Genomic DNA, 25,564 nt, shown 5'->3' with positions numbered 1-25,564 from the left:
AGTTTTCACTCAAATTATGACAAGCTTCCACTCGAGACGACCATCAAGTCTCAGAAAGTCTTTTTGTTATTTTACTGCCTGGCTTCAAATCAGATAGTAAAATCTCCCACTGGTGAGTAGAGGCAGAAAAAAATGAAAAGAAAAAAATAAAGATGTTGGACAGTTAAGAAAAATGAACGTGCTTCTTGACAACTTTCTGCTGCACATACTCCAACCAGGTTTAAAGAATGCGCAGAGCAAGGCACAAACACAGCATAAGGATTTATATTCTTTATTCTTGCTTACAACCCGCGATATACACCAGACATGTTAGTGGCATTGTCGTACGACTGGCCACAGCAGTTTGCGATATCTAATCCATAACAATTCAAAAGTTGAAAGTAGAGCATCAGCTAACTGTTCTGATTTGTGGCCAGTATTTGGTAAAAAAACAAAGAAACCTCTCTACTGGTATGCCATCATCATTTACATATCACAGTATAAAAGCCAATTGATCAACATGAGATATGTCGGGAGTTGACTCAATGCTTATCGAGAAATATTTGGCCTCTTTACTTCTTTAATAATATTTGAGATCACATTTGAAGCCATCAGTTCTATAAATTCATTACATGTATAGGATGAAAGATAAGATATGTTACCTCAACCTTCATTTCCGTAATGTGCAATGTGATTTGCTAAAAATGGATCGAATTCTGTGACAAGCTCAAGGGCCATCATGTAATTGCCATTATAAGGTGATCCACATTTTTCCACCTTACCTCTAAATGCAAGTCCTCTGCTTGAAAGTTTCTTTACCACTGCTACAATCCTCTTCAACACATTTCTCCAATAAATAATATCTTCTTCCATTTGAAATTTTAAATTCGTATAAATTCTTCCAGATATCTCGCCTCTCCTCACCATTGTCAGTACACATGTTTTATGTTCAGTCGAATTTTCATGTTCACGTAGTCGAGCTGATATGTTTTTCCAATCATGGTATCCACTCGTCACCAGACTAGAGATCCCTCCGAATAATCGACATGGGGCACAAAACATGGTTCCTTTGTTCTCCTAATATAGAAGATATTGCCGTGGCTTTACTTCACTGTTTAAAAGATGTCGTTCAAACACATTTTTTGTTAGAACACACATTTTATCAGTATATTGTCTTTCTGAGTTAGTAAAATCACTATCGATATTTTGTTTAATACCATGCTTTGATAAATACTCAATTGTAGCATCATTCAATATCCGTTGGGCCGGGTCGTCACTTATGGTAGATATTTCAGTGTCAGATTGAATTTCTGATTGACGTGATTCGCAAATCTCTGCAGTATTGTCAAAGATATCCAGATCAGCATGATTCCCGGTAGTCTCTGATATGCTAGTATTTGGAGTATTTTCTTCAACACTAACCGCAGCCGAAATTTCTCAGTTAGTTTCAATATGTACTTTAATCACATCAATATTTTCAATATCAACACCAATATTTTCACTTTTTACTTCACTACTACTTTCAACTATTTTTTCTGTCTCACTGTCAGCACTAACTGATATAACAAAGGAATCTATTTTGCGCATTTTTGCTGTCATTTCATTTTCCCTTTCTTTCTTTTGTATAGCCTTTTTTTGTTTGTTTGTTTGTTTTTTAACTGAGAACTGCTTAATTTCTTCCTTCCGGTCATATTATTAACGTTTGGGATTCTCGCGAGTATGTTTACTAAATGGTGTCGCACCGTCATTGGTGGTTTCAATACGTGCTGTGATTGGCAGAATCACGGCGTCACTGATGCCAAGATTACAAAAATGCTGCTATTATAAATTTGCCGTCCCTGCAAATTTGCCGGCCTAGGCGATAATAAGCCGCTGTAGCATACACATTTTTTTTTAAACAAACAAAAGTCTGCTGTTCTTCGAAGTAACTCCATCACCTAAACTCTGGACTTAAACACTCCTGAAATGAAATCCTGAAGTGAATTTGCTGGGTGTCTTGATTCTGCTTGCTATAGTGAGATGTTAGCACTATGATAGTTAAAGCTGAGCAGAGATTGGCTTGAACTGTGAACTCTGACCTGAAGTAGGAAGACCTGGTGCCAAGGTTCAATGCCATGTTCATCCCATCACTTTTTCCTTTGTGCTAATGGTGTTCTAAGGGATCACTTATTTAGATCCAGAAATGATTCCAGAATGCTAAATATTTAGCAAGAACACCTCCATTATTGTATTATTAATGGTGGTATCTCCTGAGATGGTTTATTCTTTTAAGATTAAAGAAAAGCTGATCATCAACAACAGAGAATGATGTCCCAATGGCAGATTCTCATTACTAAAATAGGTTTTCCATGAAACTCGTTTTTACAAACTTGATCTACTGCCAATATTGACAGACTAACTAAGAATGATAACTGTCCTCTTGAACCAACTGATGATCTTCAGCAACTGGGTTTTATGTATTAGCATGCACATTGTCCCAACAATCCAGAAACAGTTCTTTTGCCATTTGTGTCTCAATTTCAGATCACATAAGGTAAAAATCATCCATGCACTGAGAGATAGCAAAAGGCCTAATGCACCAAGATCCATTTTAACCCTATTTTGAGGACATGAATTTAGCACTGCATAGACCTCCTGCTGGCCATCATGATGGGGAGAATTCAACCCATGGGGAACATGATGTGACTTGTCTCCTTCTAGTTTCACATTTAATTTAAAAATATTTTAAAGTAATTTGTGCACATACATTTGATTTAGCAAAAGAGAGTTTGTATTCATCCCACTGCCATCTCTCCCTATACAAATCTCAGTTAATTTTAGCAAAATGAAAGGAAATTCAGAACATAAGCAGGCATTGCAGTAATTACTCCAGCCTTCTGCAATTCAGAGATATTGCATTAAAGCAAGATAATTTTTGTTTTCTAAAGTTCACACATTAAATGGACCAGTCATGCTCTGTAGCAAGAACAGGGAGGGAGGAAAATGTAAGTGCAATTGCGGTCCCTTGTTGACTAGTTTTCTGGACAATTTTTCACACAATAGAGAACGATGTCCCAATGGAAAAAGCTCATTAGTAAAATATGTTTTCCATTAAAAGTATTTTAATGAACTTGAGTTATTGCCAATATGAACAGATCAACTGAGCATGACAACTGCCCTCTCGAACCAAATTACTGTATTGTATTCAGCACAAGCCATAATTAATTATTGTGGCAAACTGTCTACTTCCCAGTGCCCGGGACTGAATTTTGGTTCTGCTAAGTGAACAAGATCTTTACTTTGCACTTTCTGGATCCAGTGCTTAATTTGTGCCATGGCTTGCCGGGGCTGAGCCCTGGCATCTCTGGGCTTGCTGTGTCAATTATGAAAGTAAAAAAATTGCTTGGGTCCCTTGACCTCTTTCATTACAAATGTCTGGATCAAATATGAGACAGCAAAAGGCAAGTTTCCTGTTTATTGTAAGTCTGCTGGCACTCAGGAAGATAAAAACTGTGCAGAGTTTCAATAACTCTTCCATAGCGTCTCCAGTGCTGAGCTTAATAATGAAGGATCCTACAATGGCTATGAACTCCCCTCATCAGAAGATATCATCAGGCACAGTGAATACACAAAATTCAAAAATGGTTGACTAGTGCTAGTGACTCCACCTCTGAATACAAAACATTACTAGTAGATGCAAGGTGCAATATTTGAATCAGATTTCAAACACACAAAATATATTTGGCTCCAATGTTTTTCACCAGCCTATTAAAGAGAAAAGAACAGTTGCTAATTTCAGTTCTGGATTTTTAACAAAATATGGGGACTCTGGTTCTCTGGTTTTGCTTTGGCCCATCTCTGTATAAAACAGAGATATTCATAAAATGAATAGTCAACATATTGTCCAAAATCTGTACACGGAGCTTTCACAGTGTGCTGTCCTGTCTTTTTAACATATGCATTCACAGAATATACAATAGTGCAGTTTTACAGAAGAATAAAACAAAGAGGAGAGAAAGAGACCACATTCTGCTGGTCTTCATTATTTATTTAGTTAGTTTACATTATTTATGTAAAAATATTCTGAATAAAATATTTTAATGAAAAAAGTAATAAGGGTGTAATGCTAATGAGAAAAGAGCCCCAAACTACAATGAACATCCTTATAGCAACCCATTTTCATAAATATTTTTTCCAAAAAATACCACTACAGGGAACGTATGCTTCCTTGGGTACATGGGTATAATTTCCAATGAGGCTAACCAGCATTACAGTATGTGAGCAACCTGAGGGGAAAATAGGCAGCGAAGGAATTAAAATATAGTAGTACATTCCTCTAAGCAATCTCTCTATCTCTCCCTTTCTTTCAAATGTAAATGCAGAGTGGCTTAGAGGTAGTTACAAGAAACTGTTGTAATCACTCAAATGCTCATAAATTATTACATTATCATAACAATCTCTCTTCAAAATGCTGAAAATATCTGGTTCTTTCCACTGTGAGAAGGCAGATTGCCAGGAAAGGGTTAAATGAGTTAGAAGGATAAAACATGGACAGGAATTGAATCGCAAAAACGGAATTACAAAGACTTTGGGCTCAGTCCTGGAAACCCTTACTCTGAACTCTACCTATTGAAACTGAGAACATCAAGAAGGGCTACTCACATGAGGAAGGGTCTGCATGCTCTATCCAACACTAGGTTTGATTTTTTTTTCCAATTAACAAGCCTCACACACAGGAATGATTAAGCCGCTCTAGGGCAGCTTGTAAGAAATGATAATTTTACATACAGCAAATTTCGTCCTGGTGGATGGTGGATTTGCATACTCTAAGCCTGATCTTGAGAGGGGTTGAGCATGTGCAATTCCACTGACTTCAATAACTGCGGGTGCTCAGGATCAGGCAGTTTATTCTTACGGGAACCATGTAACCACTCCTGGTGGTAGGGAGAGGAAGGCAGCAGTTGGCCAATGGTTTTGAGAGAAACCCTTGCTCTTATGAAAAGCGCCATGGGATATTTAATTTTCATAATGAGCAGAGAGAGCCTAAGTCACATGCCCATTACACTGCATGAATCTCACATTATCTAACACAGAAGGGCTGAGGTAATGGGGCCATGGTTCAAACCCATGATTTCAGGGAACCTAGGCATTTCACACCTGACACTTTAAACTACTAATGGTTTGTTTACATATGGAGTTATTCAGGAATAGCTATTCTGGAATAAGTCCATGTGTGGATACATGTATTGTGGAATAAGACTGCCTTGCTCCTATTTACCTGACTCCACTTTCAAAGTATGTTAAGCTAAACAAGAACAAGGCATCCTCATTCCAGAATAAGAGTGTCCACATGTGGAGTTATCCCTGAATAACTCCATTTGTAGACAAGCCCTTATACAACCCTTCTGAAATAAATAACTAGTCAAATACATTATTCAAAAAAGAAATGTCACCTAGACAACTTTTAGTATAAAGTCACCCATTTTTGTAGGATAATAGCTAGATGCATAGGCTCTGAAATTTGAGAACCCAAATGCATTTTTCCAAGGTTTCTGGAGAACACAAACCTAAGGCTGTTTCATGAGTTTATAGCATTTGTGGTGACTCAGTGCCATGCAGGATAATGTTTAAACCACGAAAACACAGTTGTTTTACACCCTCCACCTACCAGTTCTGCCTTGCCCCACATCTGAATATAAACTTTGAAACAGGAGGGGGACTTTTTCTAAAATAAATCTTGTGTATTTTTGGTCTCAAATATCCATTAACACTTCATTCAAGAGCTCATCGTTTTCCATTAAGTGAACCTACCCGCTCAATAATGTAACCTCAGCTGATCTGTACAGCACCTCCCAGGGGCAGATCAAGCCTTAATGAAAACTTCTGTAAAGCCAAAACCCTTGTAAAGGGTATAGTCTATTCCTTTCCACAGAGACATTGTGTTTTCCATGTCTTTCAAACGTCCAGGCTGTTTACATTAGCCATTCTATCTCCCTAAACGGGCTTAGACTGGCGGGGGTACCTGCTGGTTTTCAGCAGTGGCTGTTACTGTAAAGTAAAATGAAAAACAAACTACTCTTATTCTAGATTTTCCTCTAGGTACACCAAACTGAAAAAGAAAGGGTCAGGGAGAGGACTTCAGGGCTTCTCATAATGTATAAGTGAAATTCCAAAAGCAGTGGTGTTCAAATAAATGTGAAGAAATTGAGAGGAGGCACCATATGCTCCCACTTTCTCCAGGCTCTATAGAAAATAAAATGCTCATTAATCGAGTTCAACCTCCAGAAGACTGATCTATGAGTAACACACTCAGAGAACCTACTTTTTAGAAAGACCTTCTTGGTGTCACAATGGTGACAGAGCCAGTGAGAAATTAGTCAAAACAATAACTAATGACATTGCATGTTACCTGGAAGAGGCCCCTTTTTAAGGGTCAGAACCATAATGTGCATTATCATGGAAACTACAAGCAAGACATTGTAAAGAGGAGCTTCAAATTAACCTGCAAGGGTAACTATATGTACCTCTGGTCAGAGTTCCCATCCGTCTCTGCTTTCACTTTGCTGATTTTAAATTACTCAATTTTCTTTCTTTCAGATGACTAGGTTTTGCACACTTTTACGATGCCTGTTTATCTTAGCATTTTCTATGGTGCCTACGCCATAATTTTCTAAGCCCTTTATGCCAGACACACAAGGCTATTTCTTAAAGTGACACTGTCAAACTTGACCTATGATCTGCAGAAAATAGTCCTATTTGGAAGCTTTTTTGTTTCTCTCTCTCATGACCCTTCATTCATCTCCTTTCATAAAATAACTGAATGATTAGGAATGGCCCCACAGCTGGAGCTCCTTTTACCAAGCATCATCATGTTACCACTGTGTTTTCTGTAAAGTAAGCTGAGTTCAGTAACCTTAAATATTTCAGGAACTCATGGCCATAACACTGGCTAAGACACTGAATGGCAGTGGGGAATCAGGTGAAGAGGATGACTTCAGATTCCCAAGTTTCCTGTGATAAGCAATGTAAATTTAGGGCAGATTGTGTCACATTGGGTAAAACTTAGTCAACCCATAGCCTCATTCACTTCATTGGGACTATACATGGGGTGAGGTACTACCCAATATGACTAATGCTACCACAAGCTGGCCCTTAAAATCATGTTTCAAGTTCCAGAAAATTGGATACTGGTTGCCTTTATTTGGATGCACTTTGTCTTTATTTGATTTGGGGGAGAATAAAAATGAATAAAAGACAATACACGGAGAACCTTTGGAGGAAGATTCAGATTAAGGAGCAGATTTTCAAAGGCACACATGTGAGTTAAGCATCGAACTCCCACTGGCTTTCAGTGTGAGCTGAGTACCCAACAGTCTTTGTACCATGGGAAATATCCCATGTCCCTTAATTAAAATATATTGACAATTGTGTCTCCTCATAAGTGTGATTCTTGCAACTCTCATTGCATATAAAGACCCATCTTCATCATGTTTTTGTCCCAGGGTGATACACAGTGTACCTGCTGGCACCAAATTTAAAAGTTATAAATCAGGGGATGATGATTAATGTGAGATGTGGGTTCTCTTCCTGGCTCTGCCATTGGCCTACGGGGAGACCTTGGGCAAGGCACTTCACCTCCTTGTGCCTGAGTTTCTCCACTGTAAAATGGGGATAATGATGCTCTCCTCCATTGTAAAGCACTTTGTGAGCTACTGACGAAAAGTGCTATATAAAAAGCTAAGTATTATTACTGTTCTTTCAGATGGCGACAGTAACATTCTATTTCATTCTATTTCTTTAGATTATTTCTCCCAGCTAACATCAGTTCTTCCATCAATTCTGTACTGCATAGTTCATTTAACAATCACAATAAGAAGGTAAGGCTTTGGATATTTATTGCCTCAGGTCAATTAGCTTTGCCACTTTGGCTGTCAACTCAAATATTGTTTATACACACAAACAAATTTTCAAGTGCTAGGAGAAACAATTCAGTATTCTTCATATGATTCATCATATACAAATCACTTTAGCCAGCCTTATTTAAATTAGTAGGATCTACCCAGAATAACCTTATCACAGTAATTCATTCGTATTATCACAATAATGGCTTAATGGACTGTAGGCTGACAGATTTTTGCCTGCCATTTGTACTACTCTCATTTGTTTTAAAATAAGGAATTGTGCATGTAACCACCACATATATTGGGTGAAATCCTTGCCCAAATAAAGTCAATGGCAAAATTCCCATTGACTTCAATCAAGCAAGGATTTCACCTATTGTATTCAAAACTTACACTGATCATTTAAACATTGCTTTTCAAAATACATATCCCATGTTTCCTTTAGCGTGTCATACTGTTCTTCAGCCGTATATTCTTTTCAAAGTTAAACAACGTAGAAGAAAGAATAGTATAAGAACCTTGCATAGAGTTGGTTTGGGGACACAGTCTTGTTTGTCAAAGCCGTGAATGGAATTCCAAAATATATCTGATGATAGACTCAGTAGTGTTCTGAGTTCTACCTGGAAGAAGCATATAAGCATCATTAAACATAGATTGAAGAGGTATCTCACTACAAGAAAATAGCCATAATATAAGTCATATTCGCTTGTGTGTGTCCAGCTGACAATGTAGACAATGTAGCTGATAATTTTAAGGAGAAAGAAAGAGAAGCTAAGTGATTTCAAAATGCTAACACAATTCTTGGAAGCTGGAACATGAATCAAGAATTGCAGATCGAGAGGATGAGTGGTGTTGTGGTTAAAGCACTGGATGCACCCCTAGGAGAAAAGGGGTCTCTTGTATACCAATTCCTCTGTAAAGTGAGGATATTATTTCCCCACCATACTCAGGAGCCTAAATTCATTAATAATGTCTGTGAGGCCCTCAGATATTTCTGTCATAGACACAACATTATTCAAGCATGGAACAGAGGGCTGTTTGTTTATTTTTTGGTATATATGTTGCCTGTGGTATAACTGGTGGGGGTTACAATGTATATCTGTGTGTGTATGTGTGTGTGTGTGTGACACACACACACACTCTCACTCTCTCTCTCGTTTATTCTGTGAGTAGTTCTTTTTCTCCCTGGAATCCAAAATCAATGTCACAGAAAGGTCAATCAGCTACTCCTACTTACCAAGTGTGATACAAGAACAAGATGGAATGAATGAGAAGAGAAACACATTTAAAACAGATACTAGGAAATATTTTCCTAAACACAAAGTATATTCGGCCACAGAGTATTGTAAAGAAAAAATACCTTTCTAAACTTGGCTAATTGACTTGATTATACTTAACCTGAGTAAACGTAAGTTGTTGTTATTCCCTTCATCCTCCTTCCCTAATTCCTTCTGACTTTACATCCCATTTTAGCACCTTGTCACAAATTAGTCTGTTAGCTCTTTGGCGCAGGGACTGTCCTTTATTCTGTGTACAAACAGCACTTGGTGGGGCTGCCATCCTGAACAGGGCCTCCGGGTGCCACAACAGTAAAAACAAACAATAATAAAGGAAAGCTCAATAGGGATGAGAAATAGAGGATGAAAAATCATGTTAAACACAAACATTGGTATAATGTAGTCAAGTGTAACACTTCTGTAGGAACACAGTGGGAAAGGTCAGACAACACAACCTGTACAATGGAAACTAAAAGAGGAAAAACAAATGCAAGAATAATGTGTTTACAAAAGCCAAACGGAACTTTTGTTTAGTTCAAATGGAAGTTTCAGAACTGCTACACTGTACTAACCAAACACTATATTCATTTTGTTTTCATATTACTGAAATGAGTGGTTCTATCCCCACCTCCTAATTTGTACCTCATTCCAAAGTACATACATTCAACTTTACCATAGGATTGTCACTTCAGAATAGCATCACATCACTCTTTCTTCTGTTTATAGTGGCACAACATAAGGGGAGGTGGTTTAAAAACTAATAAGCAGCAGTAAAAGGCCAAAGCAAAGGAAAACAAAGGAACACTGTGATGTGACCTTTAAACCTTTTCCTGCAGTACCGTAGCTTTTATCCTTGCACAAATATATTCCATCATTCAAAACACTGAACATCTTCAGAGTGTTTTCCTACTTTTGATAATTGGAGCTTTCTAACAGAATACTTTCCACTCATACTAAATTTTAAAGCAACCATGCCAAATTGTAATGGAAGTTCAGCAGTCCAGGACAATGAGTATACATACAATAAGTATGTTCATTCCCCTTTCCATCCTCCACCCACATATTCACCAGGCCCAAACTTACTTACAAGGAATGATGACCACAGTCTGAGATGGCAAAACCCCCACTGACTTCACTGGGACCAGGATTCCACCCTACGTTTCCACTGGTGCTAAGTTAGTATAGTAAGCACACCCCACAAAGCATCTATTATGGTACATGGAGGGTCAGGGAAATGGTCTTATTCTTTTTTCCACTTAGAAAAGCAAGCCCACTCCCGAAAACAACTTCATCTTGGTCCACTTCTGCAGTTGCAAAACCATGTTTTGCAACCAGGAGGGGCAATGGGTCATTGGTGGTGCTACTTTCAATTATACCTATTGGCTTGCTAATTTCACACGTTGTCATGCCTGTGTATTATAACCACTAAAACTAACACAGACTTGCTAAGCAGTGGTGGATGTAGCCTCCATATTCAATGGATTCAATCAGGGCTTAAATTCAGCCAAGCTATTTTCAAAACCCCTGGAGGAGTTTGTATAGCACACTGCAGGGGATAGGGGAGGGGGGCACTCCAGGAAATACTCTATAAGAATGTAAGCCCTAGTTGCAATCCTCCTCCTTCTGATGAGGGTGCACTGACCATCCATAGCAGCACCCTCTGCCCCAGCACCACAATCCTAATCCTAGCCTGATGCAAAGGGGAAGCTCTGGAGTGGGTGGGGGAGGGCAAACCTGTCCCACACTCTCCCAGTAGCAGCGACTCTTGTTCCGCGGTGCTGGGCCCAGCTCCCTTTTCTGGGTATGGAGACCTTGTGCATGGAGAGGCCTGGCTGCCTCTCCATCATAGTGGAGGGGCAGTTGGACCAAATTGGAGTGGCACTGCAACATAGCCCACAGCTTGCTCTGTTTTCACCCCCGCCAGGGCCTGCCCTCTGCACCAGGCTGGGATTGGGGTTGGAGTGTGGGGCCAGAAAACATTGTTGTGCATGGTTGGTGCCCCCAGGTCACAACACCATAGCATGTGACAATTCATGTCATAAACCTCCTTTTGTCAGTTTCATAATATGCTTGAAAAGGCACTACACAGACACCTAATGGCTGCCGGGAGCGGAGGGGTCAATTCCTACCACTGGCAGTTCGTGTGAGCTAAGGGTGCTCAAAATACTGCAGGAACTGCTCAGCCCATATGAGAAAGCCCAAAATGAATGGAGATATTCCCCTGAAAATCTAAACACATACAACTTTTCTTTTCATTACAGGCAGCACGGTTTGGTAGTGGTCAACACTGTGGATCTTAAAGGCTCAACTAGAGCTGGCCAGGAAACAAAATCTCCATACCACTAAAAAAACAGCGAGTTCTGGGGGAGAAAAAAATTGGCCTGAACTGGGACAATAATTCAAAACCTCAAAATTTTTCATGGGACTAAAATGTTCCTGCTGCCTGGGCTTGCTGGCTCTCCAGCTGTCCCCCTGGCAGGTGGGTGTGACTGCCCAGCTCACCAGCTGCCTGGACTTGCCAGCACCTTGGTTGCCTGGGCTTGCCAAGCACCAGCTGCCTGCCTAGGAGACAGGCAGGCACAGCCTGGCTCTCTACCTGGTAGGCAGGCTGCCAGCTCCCTGCATACTGGCCAGGCAGCCTGGCATGCAGGCAACTGGACAGCCTAAGAAGCTCACCAGCCCAGGGAACTTGCAAGCCAGGCATCCTCAGAAGCCAGGGACCCAGTATCCCAGGTACCTGGGCAGGCAGCCAGATGTGGAGCCAGGCAACCCATCAGGCAGGATGCTGGGGTGCTAGGCAGCCTAGCAGGTAGGCTGCCAGGGAGCCAGGAGGGATGGCAGGAAGCCAGACCAACCTGCCTGTATTCTGTTAAAAGTTTTGATGGAATAGACACGTCCGCATAGAATGTTTAGATTTCATTGAATTCAGCATTTTCTGACGTAAAATTTCTGTCACAAAAGTTTGACCAGCTGAATTGCAACCTTGTTGGCCACCAGTTGAGGAGTCAATATGGTTCCATATGATTCAACATCTGGTTTTGTCAGGGTTTTTTTAAAATAGCAAGTTATATTATTAATAATAATTGAATTAAAAGAATATTAAGATTGCAAAATCAAGCACTCAAAAATTAGGAAATGCCAGATATAAGCAGCCCTTATTCAGTCTCCTCATTAAGAGCATGCAGTCTTTGAATACATGACAAAATACTATTCCTTCCACAGGATCCCTGTCTCATTCAGGGCACAGAGTTGTATTGTGAAGGAGGCTGCTGTCCATAGGACCCTGTCTCATTAGTTACAGAAGCTGGAAGCTATGCAACTGAGATAGGGGATTGCAGAAAAAGAAAGGATAGTCTTGTGTGTAAAACAGTTGAATGCTAGACTGGATTCTATCCCTGCCTCAGCCACAGATTTCCTTTGTGATGCTGGGAAAGTCAAACTTTTCACAGGTGATCACTAATTGCATGTTCCACGGTTTTTCTTTGTGCCCAACTGGAGACTTTTCCTCCATTGAGACGCTGACCTTCAAAGCCAAGAACTCTGCTACCAATCAGCAGAGGGACAATAGTAGTGTCAGAAGCTGGGCATTGCCATCGGAAGAAGGGGTAACAGCAATAAACAAGAAGAGTATAAGCATTACATCTAACCTCAAATTCTAGATCAATAAACCCCACAATACCAAAATCTGCCACTCTTACTTACCAAATTGAGTAATACATAAGTGCACTGGAATCAACGGACTGGAATGACTCCTCTTGGAGTCAAAGTGCTAGGAAGAGTGACAGTCTCTGGCCCACACTATTTAATTTTTTTTAAGTAGCAAAATTCAGTTCTTTCTTCTAGGCTATTTCAATATATAAATATTCTCCACCAACTAATATTTTAATACCTTTAATCAAAAGTGCCAGTTTTTCAAAGGAGACTTAAAACAGGAACACTGAGAGATAAGAAACACTGATACAGACACAAACATTGAATAGTTGAAGATGTTTTGTTACAAATACATTCAAACTTTGGAAAAAATAATCGACTCTAGACTGTCCCTAGTACAATGTAAAAATGCAATATTTAAATAAAGCTGTTTGCCACTCAACTGTACAAATTACTTCAAAGACAAGAGCAATACCCTTTTTGGGTCCTATTTGTTATAATCTTGGAATAACCATTTTGTGGTCATGATATCTTAATCTTCATAGCAGTCAAGGGCCAAATTCAACACTGGTATAACTCCATGGATTGGATTTCACAACATATATTTAATTTTATTTCAAAGCAGAATACAAAGGGATCATTCTGTCCTGGGATGCACTTGAGTATGGCTCCCATTGATTTTAATGATTGCTTGCTGCATCCAAAGACATTTATCCCATCACAGATGGCAGTGCAATAACATTTAATGCCTGTTTGGTAGGAGAACATTCATGTGTGTTTAAGTACATGCAATGCCTAGCTACTGAAAATCATACTCCTAGAGTCAAATGGTGCCCCCAGATGCTCCCACTGAAATTAACAGGACTTGCACATTGATAACTGCGGGTAGAACGTAGCCCATATTTTAACCTATTTCTTAAATGTAAAAATGTTACATTAATATAACATGATTCCACATGCAAGCCTTATAAAGTCAAAAAATGTGAAAGCTAAGCTTTAATATGAAATCCCTATATCCCATCGTGATGCAGTCTTAAATTATGTAATCACATCTTATTTCTCTAACACACTAGAACACAATCTTTTTCTATGAACTTAGATTCACAAGTACGTCCAAGATAAAATACAATCACAAATATAGAGGTTTTATGTATGTGCAAAACGGCAGAGGCAATGATGCACAATCAATCTTAACTTTCACATCTTCTGAGCCGAGTGCTTAATTGTACAACCCTCATGTTGAATTGACATTTTTTTGCATTTATTTCCTAGAGTTTCTTAACAGGGAAAAAAAACAAACAGTTCTATAACTAACAGGCACCAATTAACCAAGGCCAACTAGAGCCTATCAATGTCATTAGCAGCCTGCAAATGTGCCGATTTAAGAAGCACCAGACTGCCAATGAGGAACTACTGCCTCTTATTATTGTCAATTGCATTCCTCACCTGTGCATGCACAGGAGATAATCTCATCAGTTCAAGAAAATCTTAAAGTAGCATCAGCATGGCCAACCTTCTGGCCAGTACTTCAAGATCCTAGCTCTGCTCCCAAGTTGTGTAGTTTGGAATCTTATTTGCAAAATAAACAAATCTAAAGTTTTAGATCTTTTTAAACTATTTACAGTAAACTCATCTAAGGCCACAAGCCTTGTTAAGCTTTATATTGTCATTTTCAACTGCACAAATCATTCCAAGGAACAGAATTTGAGGGAGCACCTCGAGCCTGGAGGGCTGCCGGGGTAGGAGTATGCAGGTGAAGAGGCAGAAGTCAGGAAAGTGTATTTTTACATGCTTTCATAATTCAGAAAACCATTGAAAAGATTTTGCTTTAATTTTATTGAAGAATTCACCTTCGGGCAGAGAACCAAGTCCAGAAAATGTCAGCCCAAAAGAGAATGTTGCAGAAACCTAAAACCAGGAACTAATAATGGAAAGTGTTCTGTGATCTCAGCTACAGCTGTCATTACCTGCTAGACTGATAAAACAATTAAAGAAGCATTAAAGACATTACCTTTAAAGAAAGAAACATTTTGCTCAATACTAGAAAATTCTTCCTTATAGCTTGATCTACTGGACTTTGGAATAGTCAGTCTTCCATAAGAAGATGTCAAAAATCCATTGCTTGAAATAGTTAGATTTAGATGACAGGAGAGAACCCTGCACTGGCAAGCGAAGGGAGTGAATGATCTTTTCCATTTGTAACTTATTACAACTCTAATTATTTTTTGTAAGTGCCTCTTCATCAGATTGTGGCGATAGATTTTAGACATGTCACATATTTGCATACAGGAAAAATAGAAGAAAAAGGGTCACCATTCTAAGAACTTCTCTGGATATATGTTGGTGTAGATCATCATCAATTTTGAAAACATCAGTAAAGCAGGTTTTCCAATTGCCAGTTAAAATTAAAATAGCTAAGTGTACCTAAACAAGTTAGAGAGAAATAAAAAAGATTTGACACACACAGGTTGAAACTACAGAGTTGTTCAACATTTTCAGAGATTCAATTTTTGATTAAATCTTTATGTTGCACTGAAAATTTCAATTACAAATCCTACAAAAATATTTGGACAAAATTTTCACAACTTTTTCCCCCCTCAATTTTTCAACCAATTCTGATGGCACAGAAAACTTTTGATTTCTCATCATCTTAGCTTTTCAATAAAGAGTCTAACTTATTAGTGGTTACATCTATGAATTCACAAATAAAGTACTAAAAAAAAATTCTGAAACAAAAAATGCAACACAGTGCTCTGTTCAAACTGTATGGGTCAGACTCATGACCATGCTGCAGTGCAAAGGGGATGGTGGATCCAGTAAGTAAAGACTCTGGGCACAAGCTTGGGCAAAAAAGGAGGCATGGTTGAAACTTCCCTCCATACATAACCATCAGCACAGGTCCCAGAGAGTCCTGGGAGCCTTGAGGTTGTGCTCAGGACAGGGCTGACGTATGCTGGTACACAGGATCAGGGTGTTTGCAAGCACAGAGAATCTGAGCCAAAATATTAACAACAAAAATAGTCAAAAATAGTCAACATTGGCATATGTTGTAAATCAGACCGAATACTGACAAAGTAAGTGAAATCATTCTCTATCAGTCTTCAGAATTGACTTCTTCATGTGAAAGAGACAGACAGTGAATCTGAAAGTATCCAGCCCTTGAACCAGAGGGATGAGAATACACATAAATATGACACACACATTGTTCATTTCAAGGCTTACAAAGGAAAACAAAGATTTTTTTGTAACATGCAACAGTAACCTAAATTCTACCATTTTTAATTTTTCCAACTGGTCAGATGTGCAACATTAGTCAAAATATGCAATAAACCAGGCTTTAAAAAAAATCTACTACAACTGTGGGAAAAAAGGGTAAGATTGGCAACATTATTTTTAGAAACTTAAGCCATACTTTTCAAAGCTGGGTGCCTAACGTTAGGCTCCTAAATAAAAGTGGTGAGGTATCTGGAAGAACTGATCACCCACAAATCCTATCAAAGACAATGGGAGATACAGGTACTCAGCACTCTTTCAGACTGCTTTAGTTACATGCCTAAATAGAGACTCATAGGAGCCTAAGCAGTTGGTCATCTTTTGTTAGGATTTTATTTATTTTTTGGTGGATTCATCATTTTATAATCTGAGGAGGGGTCACAATGTTTTTGTAGGAGAGAAAAAAAAATTTAAATATTTTTCAGTTTTTCCATAGGACATCGAAGTTCTGACCAAAACTGAATAAAAAAAGCACTTTTGTCTATTTCTTAGACACCTTGTTCTCAATGAACATGGTGTTCATGGAGAACTGTAAAGGATGAACTTAAACATAACATTTTCTCATCAATAAGGCAGACAAGAGACTACAACACTACAAGTCAATACTCAAAGTTATGAAAAAAGTGGCTTCTCTTGAGATAAGCTTGGCACAGCTTTTGCATCTAGAAGTATCCCTTTATCTCACCTGGTAAATTGACTGCCTACAGACAACCAGTTTCCTTGTTCAAGTAATGTGCAGAGTGTACACACGCTTCCACCACCAAATGAAGAATTCAGATAACTGGTTAAAGTCTACTATAGTGTCTGGTCACCAGTTTGTTTGTTTTTAAATACTTCAAACTCTTTGCAAGAATTTTCAATAAATGATCAACAAACTTCATGATGTGCATGTCCATGTTTTCCTACCATCTTCTATCATCTGAAGGGGGCCGGAGTCTTTCTTCAAACTGAAATGTTCTTCTTATAGCTGAGCCCAGAAAGTTTATCCCTCTGAATCACATTTGGCACATGGAAAGCTGCATCATAACAACATAATTGTTATGACTGATGCAAATACTGGAATACTAATTGTCCTCCTGCTGCCATCTGATGTCCTCGGAGCATGCATTACTGAAAATACTGCATTTGTGCGATTGGTTGGTATTTCTACATTGCAGATCATCCCTTCACAGCAAGAAATGCATTCCTGTTAATAAAAAGGAGATTGGTAGGCAGGAGTGGCTGCAACAGAAGTTTATAGTGTACATGCTTTCAATTGCAAGGGTTATTACTAGAGCTGTCAAGCAATTTAAAAAATTAATCGCAATTAATCATGATTAATCACGCCATTAAACAATAGAATAGCATTTATTTAAATATTTTGGATGTTTTCTACATTTTCAAAAATATTGATTTCATTTACAACACAGAATACAAAGTGTATAGTGCTCAGTTTATATTTATTTTTGTTTATAAATATTTTCACTGTAAAAACAAAAGAAATATTATTTTTCAATTTCCCCATTGCAAGTACTGCAGTGTAATCTCTTTATCATGAAAGTTGAATTTACAAACGTAGAATTATGTAAAAAAAACCTGCATTCAAAAATAAAACAATGTAAAACTTTACAGCCTACAAGTCCACTCAGTCCTACTTCTTGTTCAGCCAATCGCTCAGACAAACAAGTTTGTTTACATTTGCAGGAGATAATGTTGCCTGCTTCTTGTTTACAATGTTACCTGAAAGTGAGAACAGGCGTTCACATGAAACTGTTGTAGCCAGCGTCACAAGGTATTTACAGGCCAATGCCCTAAAGATTCATATGTCCCTTCATGCTTCAACCACAGTTCCATAGGATATGCATCCATGCTGATGACGGGTTCTGCTCGATAATGATCCAAAGCAGTGTGGACTGACACATGTTCATTTTCATCATCTGAGTCAGATGCCACCAGCAGAAGGTTCATTTTCTCTCTTGGTGGTTCAGGGTCTGTAGTTTCCACATTGGAGTGTTGCTCTTTTAAGACTTCTGAAAGCATGCTCCACACCTTCATCACTCTCAGATTTTGGAAGGCACTTCAAATTCTTAAACCTTGAGTCGAGTGCTGTAGCTATCTTTAGAAATCTCACATTGATACCTTCTTTGCGTTTTGTCAAATCTGCGGTTAAAGTATTCTTAAAACAAACAACATGTGCTGGGTCATCAACCGAGACTGCTATATGGCAGAATTCAGGTAAAACAGAGCAGGAGACATACAATTCTCCCCAAAGAGTTCAGTCACAAATGTAATTAACACATTATTTTTTTAACGAGTGTCATCAGCATTGATGCATGTCCTCTGGAATGGTGACCGAAGCGTGAAGGGGCATACGAATGTTTAGCATATCTGGCATGTAAATACCTTGCAATGCCGGCTACAAAAGTGCAATGCGAATGCGTGTTCTCACTTTCAGGTGACATTGTAAATAATAAGCAGGCAGCATTATGTCCCGTAAATGTAAATAAGCTTGTCTGTCTTTGCGATTGGCTAACAAGAAGTAGGACTGAGTGGACTTGTAGGCTCTAAAGTTTTACACTGTTTTGTTTTTGAGTGCAGTTATGTAACAAAAAAAATCTACATTTGTAAGTTGCACTTTCACAAGAAAGAGATTGCTCTACAGTACTTGTATGAGGTGAATTGAAAAATACTTTATCATTTTAGAGTGCAAATATTAGTAATCAAAAATAATAATATAAAGGGAACACTGTAAACTTTGTATTCTGTGTTGTAATTTAAATCAATATATTTGAAAATATAGAAAAACATCCAAAAATATTTAATACATTTCACTTGGTATTCTATTGCTTAACAGAGCGAATAAAACCATGATTAACTGTGATTTTTTTTAAGTTAATCACATGAGTTAACTACGATTAATCAACAGCCCTAGCTATTACTAAAAAAAAAAAAAGCTAATCACTATTGCTGGGCAGGAAACCATTTTCCTGTCCCACAAGAGTTTCAGATTTTGAAATTTTTTCCCCACCCTGAATCTTACAAAAAGTCAACAACTCAAAAAAATTTGTGAACCTAAAATCCAAAAGAATTTTTGGAATGGGATCAATCAAAATGTTTCATTTAGATTTTGACCTTTTTAAAAATAAAACTATAAATTAACTAGTATTTTGAAATGAAAAGTCCTTTCAACAATTTCAATTCCCCCCCCCCGCAAAATTAGGAATTCAGATTTGTTGTAACTGACCCTTTCCCACAAATAGTTTCAGTTTTCACAAAATCAAAGTTTAGCCAAAAACAAAACAAAACAAAACAAAAACATTTTGCCAGAAAATTCCCAACCAGCAATACTAATTACTTTTGTCTGGTATCCTGTGAGCTGAGTTGGACTATCAGTTATATCTGCAAAACCATGCACAGTAGTGTTCTCACGGCTCATTATCATGCATTGTAATTAATGGAATCCTGTTACCATGATCTGATGATAGTTAACCGTTAACTATGTCTGACAGATTTCCCAACATATAAGAAAGTAGGGAAAACATCCCATAATTATCACCTTCCTATTTATTAAGCACAAACATGGTTTTGAATGTTTTCTTGTCACACATTTTTAATGAAAATAGACTATGATCATGTTTAATTTCCCTCATAAGCTTTTATGCAGCATTATCTCGTATTTTGATCTTTACATTTGCATCTCCTGTCAAATTTCTAGTGCTAGAGAACAACTGTTAATGTTCATCATCTTCTTCACTAGTAGTTTATTTGGGGAAATATTGAAACTGATTTCCTTATTGGAGCATGTGAAGATGCAGAGTGTACCCATTTCCACACAGCAGTTTGCACTGTATGCAAAGGAACATTAGTATATTTTACAAGATAAAATGCAGCATAAGACAGGCTGGAGCTTCTAAAGGCCATATACTTCCCTCAATCCATCAACACTCATTGACATCAATGGGAGTCTGTGCTCAGATCAAAGGCAGCATATATATGTCCTTTCATATTTAACATACAGATTGTCTGCTATCTTCAAGATATCTGAAATCTTACACACTAAGATCATTCAAATCCTGCTAAAAGATTTTACTATGACACTGATTTCAAAAATATCCTTCCAGTTCTGTATTATATAGGATATAAAACATTCTAACCATTTTACCTGGAACATTTGCTATACTTCCTTTTCAGAAGCAAGAGTTATAGCAAAGGTTGCTTACGTCAGTCAGTATGTATAACACACTACTACACAACTCTTCAACATTATACTGTACTCTATATTTTTAAAAATAAAGATATTCATTTTCACAGTGGATTGGACTAGAAGTCAATGGTTTATACCATCTATATAAAGTAATAATCTGTAATTTTAGCTATTTTGTAATTTACCAGATGCTAAAATTAGATCATAACTGAAATGGGACAAAAGCAATGTAGTAATAAGAATGACATGGTTTTAAAGTCTGGTATCTTGTTAATCAAACATATCAACAAATGTTGTAGTACATTTTTCTCCACTTACAAATGGTTGTGACCAAAAGTACTTCTCTATTCACACCCTACACATTATTGTATTAATCTTTGTGCAAAATATGCCTTGTAAGATATAATTTAAAAACTAATAAACAGATCAATATTCTTGTGTAACCTATGTACAACATGCATATTAACAGTTATGAACATAAGGTGAAATTATGACTACAGTATGTATACTGGACAAGTATACTGTATACTGGACAAGTATTGGGAGGGAATAAACTGGTTTCTCAAAGGCAAACGACAAGCTGACGCCTTTAGCCAGATGTCAAAGTTGTTTGGCAATCACTGGTCAAGTGGCCATTCTTTGGTAGTGAAGGGGGTGAGGAACAGATTGATCTGCATTTTAGCAAACAACAACATGGAACCTCTTTCACCACGAGATTCCATGTCTCTGTTCTCACAGCTGCAATGAACTTTATCTAGGGGTAACCCTCAGGAAAATGTATTTCAAAGGGTGACTGAACTATAAAAATGAGGGGAAAAACACCCTAAATTCTCTCTCTCTCTCTGTCTCCCCCCCTACCCCGCTAATATGACAAAAGAACCAGCCCCTTGACTTTGGGGGGAAATCCTGACCTGAGACCCAGCCCCTTAATGCGGCAGTACTTTTTCGACACTGCTGCCCAAAGAAATATAGCAAGTTCCAAGCCTAAATCTAGTGTTGTTTTGTTTCCATGACTTACACTGGGGAAATTATCCTTCTGACTGAATAAAGCTGAACATGGCTGCCTCCAGCCAGACAGGTCACTATAGAGCTACAAGAGGTGCATCCTCTCCAAAGGAAAACTACTCCTTTTATGAGCAAGACAGCCAATTGCCACCTAGAAAAGGAATGGCCAAGTTTGAATTGGAACTCGGATCCTCTACAAGGCAGCTTGATGTTATAATCACCATAGCAAATGGTGTTATAGAGCTAAGTTTCACTCAAAAATTTGACCCTCCCTCGCAACTACAGCTTAACTTCTTCATAGAAAAATAGGGAGAGGTGCTAATCTGAGTCCTGTTCTAGAACTTTGACTTCTATTACTAAAACATTTTCATGGTCCACAGGGTTTACAGGAGAAGCCACACTTCAGCCTTCCACTTGGCAGCCTGCTGACAACTGCTGACCCTGGACGCCTAGCCCCAGTTTGAGGCTCCACCCCTGACATGTCCAACCTACTTAAACCAGCAACAGGACGCTCTCCAAACAATTGGGATCCACCATGCTCAGGACTGTATACCTTGTGCCTCCTGCACCAGCTCACCTGGCTTGACTTCCTGGTGCCCTGACCTGGCTTGGCTCATGGCATCTGACCTGTGGTTCTGATCTCCAGTTTGTCTTCTGCCTCTGATCTCCCGGTACCTTGACCCAGCTGACCCTTGGCTCCTGACTGTGAACTGCAGCTCTGACCACAAGGTCCGGCTGCCCATGACCCAGCCCTGACAAACATTAGATAGTCTCATTTGGCAGGTGTTATTCACTCCAGCAGTAGTTATCTGAGTAACAAGTGCTGAACAGGACCCTTATTTAGAATGTCTTAAAAAAAACATTCACCATTACAAAAACTGATGCTTACTGTACGGCCTGTCTCTCTGCGTGGGTGACAGCCAACAAAACGGCATTCATCCCTGGTAGCACATTTTTTGGTCACAGATGTACTCCTTCCATGGCTTGTGAAATGATGAACTGTCAAGCAGTACTTTGTATCTAAGAAATACATCAAAATCAGGTTTATTTTCATACAGTGTGAGTTCTTTCACATACTTCAAAAGTTTTCACTAAATGACAAGTTACAATAAAGTGCTTGCACTTAGAAAACTTAGAGATTGTGTGGGGTTTAGAGCAGTAAAATAGCATTATATTCCCAAAAAATTGTCATTTAACAGTCATGATGTATTAGGTAGACCTTAAATTAAATGTGCCATTCGGCCCCTAGGCTGCAACTTATGAAAAAGGGCATTGAGATTTGTACTATCTATCTAACACTTCATCTCTAGCTAGCTAGTTTTAGCGGCTTCTCTCCTGGTTCTTCCTTTCCCTCTTGCATTCACTTCTCATTCCCTTTCCCCTCCACCTAGACTTCTTTACCTTTTTCATTTCCCACTTCCACCCTACCTCTCCCCTAGCCCCCAGCTCCCCTTCTTCCAACATCTTTCCTCCTTTCCCCTCTCTTCAGGGTATGTTACCTTCCCTAGTTTCAGTGACCCTGCTATTCTCTCTTCCAAGTGTGATCTTCAGGCCTTATTGCCAAATGTGTCTGCACTACCAATGGATGCACTAGCATGACACTTTCCATTTTGAGAGTTCACATACAACACATCTGAAATCACATGCAGCAATGATGTACGCCTACAGTTTAGCATAAACCTTGCATTAGGCCTTTTATATAGCTGTCTTTTATAAAAAGAAAAGGAGTACTTGTAGCACCTTAGAGACTAACCAATTTATTTGAGCATAAGCTTTTGTGAGCTACAGCTCACTTCATCAGCTTTATCGGTAGCTCACGAAAGCTTATGCTCTAATAAATTGGTTAGTCTCTAAGGTGCCACAAGTACTCCTTTTCTTTTTGCGAATTCAGACTAACATGGCTGTTACTCTGAAACCTGTCTTTTATGAAGTCATCCCTAATTAACAAAACTGCACTAAATATTAGAAGTAATTGTTTCAGCTCCTATGTTAATTTTGCAAAAGACACTAGGAATGATGGTAGATTTGGCAGCACATTTAGCTTTGACTGCGGGACTGAATTAAGAAATAGTCTTTGCCCTTGAACAGCTGACTCTTGGAGACAGTACTAAAGTAATAGCTGGCTTTGGCGAGGGGAATATAATTTGACAGTGCAAATTGTTTTCCCACCATGTATCAATGTTGGATAAGTTAACCGCTAAGTTCAGAGGAAATGCAAACAAGACCAATATTACATTAGAAGTATAAAGACAACCTAATAAAACTATTTGTTTCTTCACAAGCACAAGGAAAATAGGGAAAAAAGGATTGGAAAACAGGAATCCTGAGTCTGTTTATAGAGATTTACGATATATATTAGATTAATCTGGCATAGAACTACGAAGAGGGAGGATAACATAAGAATGGCCATACTGGGTCAAGACCAATAGTCCATCTAGCCCAGTACCTTGTCTTCCAACAGTGGCCAGTGCCAGATACTTCAGAGGGAATGAACAGAACAGGGCAATTATCGAGTGATCCATCCCATCACCGGTCACAGCTTCTGGCAGTCAAACATTTAGGGATACCCAGGGCATGTGGTTATGTCCCTGATCATTTTGGCTAATGGACATTGATGGACCTATCCTCCACAAACTCACCTAATACTTTTTTGAATACAGTTATACTTTTGGCCTTCACAACATCCCCTGGCAATGAGTTCTACAGGTTGATTTTGGGTTGTGTGAAACCACTTCAAGCCAGGGCAGCAGCTCCCCTAGTTTCAGCACATAGGTATTGTTGGATTGTTTTTTCTAGTTTGTACCACTTTGCACTTATTAACCACTGAAATTCATCTGCTGCTGTGTCACCCAGTCACCCAGTTTAGCGAGATATGTTTGTAACTTTTCACAGTCAGCTTTGGACTAGCTATCTTAAGTAATTAAATGGAAGTCTCAGCTAGGGCTGTGCTTTGATCATTCATTTTGAATCTAGAATGTATACAGGGCTGAATTCAGCTGTATACTTAATCTCAAATCCTATATTCTCCACTCACGGCACACACATCACTACAAGGCGTCCATCTACCCAGAAATGTGACTATGCTTTAAGACTACAGTATTCAAAAATTCCTCTAAAATCCTTAGCACAAGCTTGCCAACCCATAAAAATGGTAGAGTTACATTAACGAATTTCTAGTTATACATACTCTAGTGAGCAGCTTCCTTATTCTATAAAAAGATACTCTACACAATACTCATTCAAATATGTACTACAGTAGAATCTCAGAGTTACGAACACCAGAGTTACAAACTGACTGGTCAACCACACACCTCATTTGGAATCGGAAGTGTGCAATCAAGCAGTAGCAGAGACGAAAAGTAAAAAAAAGGCAAATACAGTACTGTGTTAAACGTAAACTATGAAAAAAATAAAGGGAAAGCAGCATTTTTCTTCTGCGTAGTAAAGTTTCAAAGCTGTATTAAATCAATGTTTGAAAGAACAACCGTAATGTTTTGTTCAGAGTTATGAACATTTCAGAGTTACGAACAACCTCCATTCCTCAGGTGTTCATAACTCTGAGGTTCTAGTGTAAGTCTAAACATACAAGGTCTTCAACATGATTTGCAATATTGCTTAGCGTATTCAAATGGCTGGAATATCCATTTCAAGAGAAATCATAAGGCTCATGATTACTAATTCTATCCCCAGGGCATCAGTATGATGGTATGTTAATCCTATATAACTAGCTGTCTGAGAGACAGTTGAAGAAGGGGAAAAACAAAATTAAATACCTTAAAGAATCTCCCTAAGACAGGCACACTTACTTTCAGGGCACCATTTATCTTCAGCCCATCTGTTACAGTTGTAATTGTCAGCTGCATTTGCACAGGTGAAACACTTAAAGCTGTTTGGAAATGGAGTGGCTTTAAAAATACAATAAGTATGTTAAGTTTGCAAATATCAAAAATTAAAATGTCAAACAAAAAATGCTTGCTTTTACATTTATTAGACAAAAATACTTATATATATGCTAATGTTTATATTTACACATATTCACACATTTATACACATATTTATAAGAATAGCACATACAGTTCATGTCAATCTATTGGGTAAATTAAGAACTATTTCATATCTTACCATAGAAGCTTTTACTTCTTGTACTAACATCATCATGCCTTAACTTTAAAACATTTCCCGGTCTTTTCATTCTCTCTCACAATCAAAATGCTGTTTAAATGGAGAGTGTATCATTGCACATTACATATACAGTATTATAACATACAAGATACACATATCTCCTCTGCATATATGCACACATGTACACTGTTGCA

The 25,564-nt window shown here is 38.4% G+C and overlaps 1 protein-coding gene across 5 annotated transcripts in view; it reads right to left on the bottom strand.

The window, feature by feature from the left end:
• Positions 1-1,027: 1,027 nt before the first annotated feature.
• LYPD6B (LY6/PLAUR domain containing 6B) overlaps positions 1,028-25,564 on the bottom strand; it is a 130,360-nt gene continuing 105,823 nt past the window's right edge. For 3 of the 5 annotated variants that reach the window (XM_073305438.1, XM_073305441.1, XM_073305440.1), the window contains exons 4-6: positions 25,055-25,153; positions 22,138-22,268; positions 13,012-17,246 (exon numbers count right to left, since the gene is read on the bottom strand). In XM_073305438.1, coding sequence (XP_073161539.1) covers positions 17,082-17,246; positions 22,138-22,268; positions 25,055-25,153 — 395 coding nt within the window. In that variant the 3' untranslated portion in view covers positions 13,012-17,081. Of the gene's footprint in view, positions 1,057-7,992; positions 8,480-13,011; positions 17,247-22,137; positions 22,269-25,054; positions 25,154-25,564 lie in introns of those variants that run through there. The other 2 variants (XR_012154247.1, XR_012154246.1) reach the window with 2 other exon arrangements.

This window comes from Lepidochelys kempii, chromosome 11 (genome assembly GCF_965140265.1).
Source record: "Lepidochelys kempii isolate rLepKem1 chromosome 11, rLepKem1.hap2, whole genome shotgun sequence".
NCBI lineage: Eukaryota > Metazoa > Chordata > Testudines > Cheloniidae > Lepidochelys > Lepidochelys kempii.
Note: the sequence above shows the minus strand (reverse complement) of the source record. Positions and strands in the feature narration are given on the sequence as shown.